This window comes from Sceloporus occidentalis, unplaced genomic scaffold (genome assembly GCF_023333645.1).
Source record: "Sceloporus occidentalis isolate IW3139 unplaced genomic scaffold, rSceOcc1.0.p SCAF_47, whole genome shotgun sequence".
Taxonomy (NCBI): Eukaryota; Metazoa; Chordata; class Lepidosauria; order Squamata; family Phrynosomatidae; genus Sceloporus; species Sceloporus occidentalis.
Genome location: NW_028317027.1, coordinates 962,572 through 973,299, shown reverse-complemented (window position 1 = coordinate 973,299; position 10,728 = coordinate 962,572). Strand labels below are relative to the sequence as shown.

Below are 10,728 nucleotides of genomic sequence, written 5' to 3'. Positions count from 1 at the left end.
TGCTTAACAACGTACAACTGAATGGTATATTCAGTGTAAGCTATTGAATATGTATAGTAGCGACAAGGGGGGCTTTTGGCAATATCTGGTGTTTTACACCACACTTGTTACAACCAGACTTTATGCAAATTGCAAAAAGAAAAATACTTACTGATAATTCCGTTTAATCAATGGTGGCACAAATACTATATTTCTGTACAGATGTAATGTCCGTTACAACTTTAAAATGGATATAGGATAAGCTAATTATCATAGTTATACAGTTGTGTCATTGGCAGTCAGGAAGAAATGGTGTTTGCAACGATGCAGTTGTGAGTGAAGATTAGCATCTGGGGCTTAATAATTTAAGCATTCCACATCAAGACTACATGGACGACCAGTAGATAACACATTCCAATAGTAGTGGAGACTATCATCATCGGGAACCCCAACCTAGCATCAAAACATAAAAGAGAAACACATTGATAAGCATTCCAATTATTCATATAACATCAACAGTGATAAAATAACACAAACCAAGTGGTCTCTGATTCATCTGATGTCGTTATGGAATCAGAATATATCAGTAAGAAACGCCTATTGCTCAGATGAATATATGCTGGCTTCGACCAATATAAAGGGTCACACCTCACGCAGGGATGCGGGAGACACAAGTAGCATTGCTTTCAGGTTGACATATATCATCTTCCTCAATTATACGGTTGACCTAGATGATGCTAAAATGATCTGCTATGCACCTGGCTGCCAAACAAATCTATATAACGGTTGCTTGCTCTCAGCCCCATTATGTATAAATTTACACAACTTTCTGCCTATTTCCGCATAGTTTCAAGATTAACCAATAAATGCAATCTACGTAATTTTTTTTATTTCAAGTATTTCTTTTATTAAGATTTTTTAAACAGGGTAAGGGGTAAAAGAAGAAAAATAAGGGAGGGGGGCATGCCATAATTCATTGATCCACATTTTTCAGCAGCCATACAAATACCTATTATTAAACAAGCAGTTGTGTCTAATATTTTAGCATGAGAAAGGAAAAAAAAAAAAAAAAAAGAAAGATGAAGCCGGGGGAGTTATAATTACTATAGGTATGCTTAGACATTATTTAGTTTTGAGATCCAGTCCTCATAAATTACTACTCTTCTGTAGTGGGTCTGACTAACCCATCCTAGCCCTTTTTCCATTTGTAGTTGGTATAGTAGTTGTTTCTTCAATTGCGACCATTGAAAAAAATGGTTGTGTTTCCAAAACCTGGCAATCAAAATTTTGGCTGCCGATAAAGAGTGTATTGAGAATTTTATTATCAATAGAAAGGGTAGATGAAGAAGGGCAATATCAGGAGACTTATTTATCTTACATACTGCCAATTTTATGAAAAGATCAAATACCATGTCCCATAGCTGGCTAACCACGCTACATGACCACCATATATGTATGTAATCACCTTTTTCCCTGTTGCATCTTCAACATATCTCTGATGCTCCAGGGAAAATTAAGCATAACTTAGTCGGAATCCAATACCAGTAATTTAGAACTTTAAAATAGGTTTCTCTAAATGAAATGGAATGTATATTATTGTGGGTTAAAGATATTGCATTTTGCCAATTTTTTTTGTAATCTGTGTTCGTGTCACTTTAGACCATTTAGAGATGGTGTTAGAGTAGTCTGCTCCATCTATCTTTTCTATTATCTCATGTATCTTTGTAAAAATTTTCTTGGATTCTTTTCGATTAAGAATGTGGCCTAATTTTGAATGAATGTTTGCATCAGCGCTATAAAGTGCATAATTTTTTTATCCTTAAATAGGAAAAAACTTCTGTAGATGGTAGAGGGAATTGGTCGGCTAATTGATCATATGGTTTTATAGAATTATTGATCAAAATATCCTTAAGGTTTTCAATGCCCGACCTTTTCCATTTCAACAGAGATATATCTAATAAATTGAGTTCTATAATATCAAGCTGCACTGTATCTAGAATTTTATCTTTAAGCCCCAATTTTTTCTTGATTTTAAACCATTCTTTTATGGTGTCTTTAATTATAATGTTATTTATTGTGTGGGTCTTTATCTTAAACTTTGATTGAAATTCCCACACACAGAATGATAGATTCCTAATACCAGAGAGATGTTGTTCAATCTTAAACCATGGTTGGCTCGTATTAGATTCTAATTGTAAGTTGTATATATGAATTATCATACATGCCTCGTATGCGCACACAATCCTAGGATAACTCAAACCCCCTTTATTCATTTTTTGTGATAGAAGTTTAATTCCCAGTCTTGATTTTGTACCGTTGTTAATAAATCCATTAAAAGAGGTTTGTATCATACTCAGCCATCGAGCTGGCATTTTTAAGGGAAGATGTCTAAAGATATACGTCCATTTGGGTAAAATATAAGAAATACATTTATTCTACCAACCCATGATAATATATTATTTTACCAATTTTTCAACAAATAGTTGGTCTCTTGAAGACAGGAAAGAAAATTTCTTTCCATCATATCCTGTGCTTTCGCTGTTATTTTGAGACCAAGATAAGTAAACTCTTGTACTACGCCTTTGAGTTTAAATTCATGTAGTATTGTTTGCTTAGTTTGAGCAAGAGTGTTTAGGAAAAGAATTTCTGATTTTCCTATATTAAGTTTATAATTGGAAATTTCTGCATATTTATTCATATTTATCATTAGTTCTCTAACCCCTTAAGGACCGGGCTCATTTTTCGTTTTGTACCCTGTGGGACCGAGGCTGTTTTGACACTTTTGTGGTGCTTGTGTTCAGCTGTAATTTTCTCCTCACCCATTTAGTGTACCCACATAAGTTATATATTGTTTTTTTCAGGACAAGATGGGCTTTCTTCAGGTACCATTATTTTGATCGTATCATCTTATTTACTATAAAAAAAATAAAATTTATTTGAAAAATCTTTTACTCACCTAAAAAAGCAAGTAAAACAACTAGCTAAATAGATTCTACTACTTGTCCTGAGTTTAGAAATACCCAATGTTTTTATGTTTTTTGTAAGTTATAGGGCAATAAGTACAAGCAGCGTTTTATGATTTCCAAATATTTTTTAACAAATCTGGTCAGTCTGCCTCCATCTCCTCTTTGGAATACCTTTGAAGCCGGTTAACTCAATTTAACCCCGTCAAACCATATATTTTTGAAAACTAGACACCCCAGGGTATTCCAAATGCTGTTATTTTAACCCTTTCCATGCACCAATTATAGAACTACACTTTGTCAAACTTTGTAATAGTAATTTTTTTTATTTTTTTCACACAAATTGTACTTTAGTTATAGATATACAGGTTCTGGTATATGTCACTGTCAAACAACACCCCAATTTGTGTTCAGGAACATCTCCTGAGTGCAGTGATACCCGACATGCATGGGTTTGTCGGGTTGTTTGAGATTTAAAATGCCACATTTGGGAAGTGCGCTTTTTTTCTCCATTTTGGTCAGTCTGTACCTATGCCCTATCTTTGAGCTCGGCCACTCCAATTTACCCCATCAGCCATTTTTTTTTATATATTAGACACCCCTTGGGTATTTGAAGTGCTTTTATTTTAACTCTTTGTTGAGATTTTTGAGAAATTTTAGCACTTGCTCAAAATAAACTATTTTTTTATTTTATTAAATTTTTTTTTTTTTACACATTTTGCTGGTACTGGATGGTTCATCAAGTGACATCACTGCATAATTATTTTTAAATGTTAGCACATTTTTTTTCCATTTTTTTTTTGAATATTTTACTAATCACATAGTGATTAGAAAGCTGGGCTCCATTGACTTGTATGGTTGAATGCAGTACCTGTATTCAACCTGCAAGTGGAGCCAGAGTTCTCTAGAGGGTCAGGAGACCGTCTACCGAACTCTTTCTTCTTTATTGTTTTTTTTTTCCCGGGCCGCCGCCATCTTGCTGATGGCGAAGATCACCGGCAGCTGCGGCTGTGACCGCTCTCCGGAGCGGTCACAGCCCATCCAAAGGTAAGTGTTTGGTGTCGCTGGATGCCTCCTGATCGAGGCATTCCAGCGACACCATTTAAGTTTAGGAGGCGATCGTTGACATCGAGGCATTACAGTAACGCCGTTTAAGCGAAGAAAGTGATCGTTGATCACTTTCTAAGCTTATTTAATTTGACGGTTCAGGACCGTCAAAGGTCATTTAGTGACCTTCTTGTCATGACGGTCCTGAACCGGCAAAGGTCGCGAAGGGGTTAATAGACTTTAGTGGATTTTCCATTCTAAGGAGATCATCTGCATATAAACAGATTTTTAATTCTTCTTGTCCTAACGTAGTGCCTTTAATTTTTTCATTCATCCTTATTATAATTGCCAGAATCTCCATGGTTAGTATATACAACATTGGGGAGAGTGGACACCCCTGTCGTGTTCCATTATTAATATGGAACCATTCGGATTTGATATCATGTGCTACAATCCTAGCCGTAGGTTTTGAGTATAAAGCCTTTATTGATGATAGGAAATTGCCCCCCATTCCATATGACTGCAGGGTCTGGAACATAATGTTCCAATTAATACGGTCAAACTTTTTCTGCGTCTAGCACTAATAAACAATATTTTCTCAACATTGGCGAGATCTATAATATCGATTATGTGTCTAACATTGTTAAAGGCGAGTCTATTAGGAACAAATCCTATGTAATCAGGATGTATTAATGAAGCAATCACTTGCTTCAGTCTCTCTGCTAGAATTCCTGCGAATAATTTCATATCTTTATTGATAAGCGATATCGGCCTGTAATTAATTATCTCTTCTGGTGTTTTATTTTGTTTTAGTATGGGTATGATATTGGCTCTTAACAATTCTTCTGGGGCTTGGCCTTTATCCATTAAATAAAGCAGTTAAATATGTAACAATTTCACAGTTGAATTTTTTATAGAAAAGGCCACTAAATCCATCCGGACCTGGACTTTTGCCGTTTTTAATCTTATATATGATCTTTAACACTTCTGATTCTTCTATAGGTTTGTTTAATTGAGACGATTGGACCTTATTCAGTTTAGGTATGGGCAAAGTTTTTAAATATTTTATAATTTCCTCTAGTTGGGTTTTATTATTTATATTATATAAGGAAGCATAATATCGATTGAATGCCAATCCTATACTTTCTGGAGAAGTGCATATTCTGTTTTCAATGATTTTATAAATACGATTTTTAGCTTGTTTTTTCTTGAGCCTATTGGTTAGCGATTTATCCACTTTATTATTCTTAAAGTACCACTGTTTTAACTTTTCTAGATTTTTACTAATCTTATTAAATTCCAAATCTCTTATTTTTCTTTTTAATTGCTGAATCTTAGTGGATCTAAATTTGGTTGGAGATATTTTATTCAGTTTAATGAGGTCACATAGATTTATATATAGAGTACACACCATAGTCTCTTTTCGAGAATTTCTCCCCTTTTTAGGATTTTATCCATATTAGCATCAGGAATTAGATTGAAATCTCTCGCCATAACTAAGGTTCCACAGATATATCTTTCTGCTTTTTTGAAAAGGTTTTCTATAAATCTCATTGAGCCAGTATTGGGGGCATATAAATTAATTAAAAGTATATAATTGGTCCTCTATTTTACATACAATTATCACATATCTAGCTTCTACATCAATATCCTGAAATAGAATTTCACATTTTATGTCAGTAGAGATAATTACAGCAACACCTCTCTTTTTTTTATCTTGTAAGGAGGAAACAATTATATGTGATATATTTTTGCTTTTTAAGGGAACATTACGAGAATTAGACTAATGCATTTCTTGTAGGAAACATACATCGATTTTTTTCTTTTTTTATTAATTTCAGTAATGGTCTTTTTTGAGGACTGTTCAGCCCTTGAGCATTTAACGAGATAAAACGTACCATATTTTTCGTTTTAAGGATTTAAACCCCCGGCTAAAGGGAAGTGGGCAGTAAAGAAAAAAAGAAAAAGGAGAATAAACAAAAAGTAATAAAAAGGGAAGAGGACAGGATATGTCCTATTTCCCAGGCCAACCCCTATAGGAATTTGGTTGGCATTATACGATCCTTCCCCTCTACCTGGATCGAAATGACTGTACCTCATATTGTGTGCTACCACTGTATGAGGTTAACATTGTGCGAGGCCCCCATTGAGGAGTTTGTGGGCTTTATTTATAATTATTATGACCAAGGGGGGGGGGGGAACAAAACAAAAAAAAAAAAGTGTGTTTAATACGCATAATGAATGCTAATTTACAATCAATCATTAGATAAATGATTAGATAAAGCATTTAGACAAGGGATATTAAGGTGCATAGAATAAGATACCTCTAAAAGATTTTCAAGTGCTTCTTATTATAAAAGTACATAAAGTGCATAAAGTATAATTCATTTGTTCAATCATCTAGATTATGTGCACTACCTATTAAGAATCTTAATAAATTTCAATAAATTCATTTAATTATTTAAAAGGTAGAAATAAATTAATAAATAAGTAGCAGCTTTCAGCAGGGGTCTAAAAATGAAAAGGAAGAGAAAAAAAAAAGGGAAAAAAAGTGCTTTTGCGTGCGTGTTGCTTTAATCCAATTTATTAATCTTGATCATTAATTATTAAAGTGCAAATTCAAAATATTTAAAGTGCATAAAGTGTTCTTAAATACTTTAAGTGCTATTTTTATTAGTGCATTAATTCAGCTTATTCTTTTCCAAAAATTATTAGAGTGCACTGTATTGTCTCAATCATTAACTGTAATAAAAATACCTAAAGTGCATATAGTGTAATTTCATTATTGCCAATGCTAAAGAAAAAAAAACAAAAAAAAAAAAAAAACCTTAAGTACATGTTACATTGGCTCTCCATAATTGTTAAGGTGAAATATATGATCTCATTCATTAACTATGGTTAACATACCTAAAGTGCATACAATGTAATTACATTTTTACCAATAATTATTAAATCAATTCTTAAAACAATATTAGCAAAAACGAGAAAAAATTAAAAAAAATAAAAAAATCTTTAAGTGCATATTACATTGGCACGTCATAATTAGTAAAGTGCATTTTATGATCTCAATCGTTAACTGTGATAAGAATGCTAAGGTGCATGCAGTATAATTTCATTTTTACCAATAATTATTAAATCAATTCTTTAAAAAACAAAACAAAACATTTTTGGTCAGTTATTTCTATTTGTAGTTTCCCACCAGTTTTGATCTTTTTTTATCGAGTCCAAAGGAATTACTTGGTTATCATAATATACTAATAAATTTGAAGCCAGATCCCATTTGTATTTAATTTGTTTTTCACGTAAGAATTTAGTAAAATCTTTATAATGCGAACGTGTCTGACGTGTTTTCCTGGATAAATCTTGCAGAAAGATTAGATGTTTAAATCTAGCATCTTCTGAAGTATATGATCTTGATGCCTGATATACTTGTCGTGTTTGAAACGTGGAGAATCGAAGCATTACATCTTTAGGAGTTTCTGAAGAGATTTGAGGAGGTTTCATGATTCTGTATGCTCTTTTTATAAGTGTCTCTTCTTGGGGTTTGTCAATACCCATGTCTTGCAGAAGGGACGTGAGTAGTGGGATAAGATCTGATGGCTTAGATTGTTCTGGAAGCCCCCTGATTCTGATGTTTTTACGGCGAATAGAGTCTTCCATATAAGTAATTTGTTCATCCAACTTTGCTATTTTTTCCTCTGCCATTATTACATTTATCTGTTGTCACTTTTAGGTCAAATTCTATTTTATCCACTTAGGTTTCTACCAGACACACACGTTCACCAATGGAAGCAATCTTTTTAGATATTTCTTCATAATAATTTTGTAATTCTTGTTTTATCATCAGTAATTGATGATCTGCGCATGATTGGATGCGCTGTTGCATTTTCGATTGTGAGAATGAGTCGTCCAGTTTTTAGAGGTTTTGGGGAACCTTTCTTGTGAAATGGTTTCAGCATAATCTTCTGAATCTTCTAGTATAGAGGTGATCGTAGCCGAAATCGAGTCGTCAGCATTTGCATGTGAGTGTTGTTTATTATGTATAGTTGGTGAAAATATTGATGCAGTTTTTCTTTCTTTTTTTGCTTCAATGTTCTTTTCTTTCCTTTTTTCATCAGTATTCCTTCTTTGAGCATGTTTAACTCCCTTCTCTTTCAGGATTCTTTCCTTTTATTGCTGGGAGGTTTTTTTTTTTTTTTGTTTGTTTGTTTTTTCTTTCCTTTTCCCTTTTCTTTCTTCCCTTCTCTCCTTTTTCCTTTCTTTCCTTCTTCCCCCTTTCCTTCTCTCTTCCTCTCTTTTCTGCAGATTTGTTAATTTCTTAATAAATCTGTCGAATCTTTACCAGTTTCTTTGTTGTTTAGATCTCTCACTCCACAAGCACCCCCTTCCTCTTTATGTTCCTCTATTGTGTTTATAAATCATAGAAATAAATTGATTTAATTAGATCTACGTAATTTAACGCCCCTTTTTCCGGTACTATATAACCTATAGTATAAACATAATAAAGCAGAGTGATTTTGGACCTGACCCAGAGCGTGTCGCGTGCCTTATTTCTCTCTCTGTGCACGTACATTTGTATTCTAATAATTTGGAGCAGTTCAACAATTGAAGAAAGGCTTTATTGGAAAGCATCCAAAACAGTTGGCGCCCAACGTGGGGCTCGAGGAAGCCGTACCCGCCGGAGGTCCGTCCCGGGGAGAGTTCACGCCATGAGCTGACAATTGGACCCTGGGACTGCAGCCCAGTTACAAGGTAAGATCGTTTATTATCTACCTTGTGTGTCGCTTGTTACTCACGTGTTTATTCGGAGGAGGGAACCCAGGTGGTTGACGCACTCTCAAAAGGCAATAAAAGAACCCCATGTAAACATACTGAAGTAATCACTTGTTGAACTGTGGTGCCTCCCTTTTCTGGCAAGCACACTGTAGTGGGAAGGAATCGGTAAAGTGTTGCAAGTCTACACCGGATCAACCCAGTTGCTCTGATCCCCAGACGGTGCCGTAAGACTAACACTAATTTGGACAGCCCAGTCGCCTGTCCCCAGTACACAATATTACTGCAGTGTGTGTGTGTACCTAGTATCAGAAGGTTTCGGACGGTTGCGGACAAGGTCAAGAAAAAGTTACGAAATGGGGAACGATAATAGCGTTCCGAGCGGGTGTTGTACGCCCTCCCAACTTGTTGCCGACAGACGAGGGAAAAAGTACATTAAACAGTTACCCAAGTTAGAAAAACGATACGAAATACCAAAAGGAGGAACTTTATCAATTTGTATTTGGCAAAACCTCCTAAACGACAAGGCAGGAAAATTAGAAGATGACGAATTGAAAACTACTGTTAAAATCTGGCTAGATTGTAGCAAAGAATTCAAATTCAGGCCAGTTAGTCTAACATCTGTAGTGGGGAAATTAATGGAAACAATGTTAAAGGAAAGGATTGTGGAACATTTGAAGTCACATGGGTTTCAAGATCAAAAACAACATGGGTTTTCCTCAGGAAGATCACGCCAAACAAATCTTATTGATTTCTTTTATTGGGTGACTAAAGTAATTGATCGCGGTGGTGCAGTAGACATTGCGTATTTGGATTTCAGTAAGGCCTTTGACACTGTCCCACATAGAAGACTTATAAATAAACTGCAATCTCTGGGTTTAGATCCCAATGTTGTTGAATGGATTAAGGAGTGGCTGAGTGACAGACAACAGAGGGTTGTAGTCAATGGCGTATATTCAGAACAAGGTCTTGTTACCAGTGGGATACCTCAGGGATCTGTACTTGGACCCATTCTCTTTAATATTTTTATTAGTGATACTGCAGATGGTCTTGTTGGAAAGGTATGTTTATTTGCCGACGATACAAAAATTTGCAACAGGGTTGATGTTCCTGGAGGAAGAAGCCAAATGGCAAACGATCTAGGTAAACTGGAAAAATGGTCAGAGCTGTGGCAATTGGCATTTAATGTAGATAAATGCAAAGTAATGCACCTGGGGCATAAAAACCCAAGGGCAGAGTATAGAATATTTGATACTGTCCTAACCTCAACATGTGAGGAAAGGGATTTAGGGGTAATTATTTCTGAGGATTTAAAAGGTAGGCAGACAATGCAGTAGAGCAGCAGAATGCTTGGTTGTATAGCAAGAGGTATTAGCAGTAGAAAGAGGGAAGTGCTCATGCCGTTGTACAGATCACTGGTGAGACCTCACTTGGAGTATTGTGTACAGTACTGGAGACCGTATCTCCAGAAGGATATAGAAATGTTGGAGAAAGTGCAGAGAAGGGCTACTAAAATGGTTTATGGATTACAAGATAAACCTTACCAGGACAGGTTAAAGGATCTTAACCTATATAGCCTGGAAAAAAGACGTGACAGGGGGGATATGATAGAAACATTTAAATACTTAAAGGGAATCAACAAGGTAAAGGAAGATAGTTTATTTAAAAGGAGAAATACTACCACAACAAGAGGACACAACCATAAACTAGAGGGGCAAAGGTTTAATGGTAACATCAGAAAATATTACTTTACGGAAAGGGTAGTGTCACACCAACTTGGGTAGTGCATACATGGACTTGCTACTTGGTAGAGATGGTATGGCCAATTTCAGTATGAGAGGGGTTAATTTGATTGTACAGTCATGTGGTGCCAAAAGGTCTTGTGAGATAAATGTGTCCTTTGAAGCTCGGACTCCAACCGGGGCCTTCTACAGGGTGTTAGGTCCTGCAGTGGAGCTGCCGTTTT

The 10,728-nt window shown here is 35.2% G+C and overlaps 1 protein-coding gene across 1 annotated transcript in view; it reads right to left on the bottom strand.

The window, feature by feature from the left end:
- Window positions 1–344: 344 nt before the first annotated feature.
- LOC149289181 (P protein-like) overlaps window positions 345–10,728 on the bottom strand; it is an 89,781-nt gene continuing 79,397 nt past the window's right edge. The window contains exon 21 of the mRNA XM_089490851.1: window positions 345–432. Coding sequence (XP_089346977.1) covers window positions 345–432 — 88 coding nt within the window. The remainder of the gene's footprint in view (window positions 433–10,728) is intronic.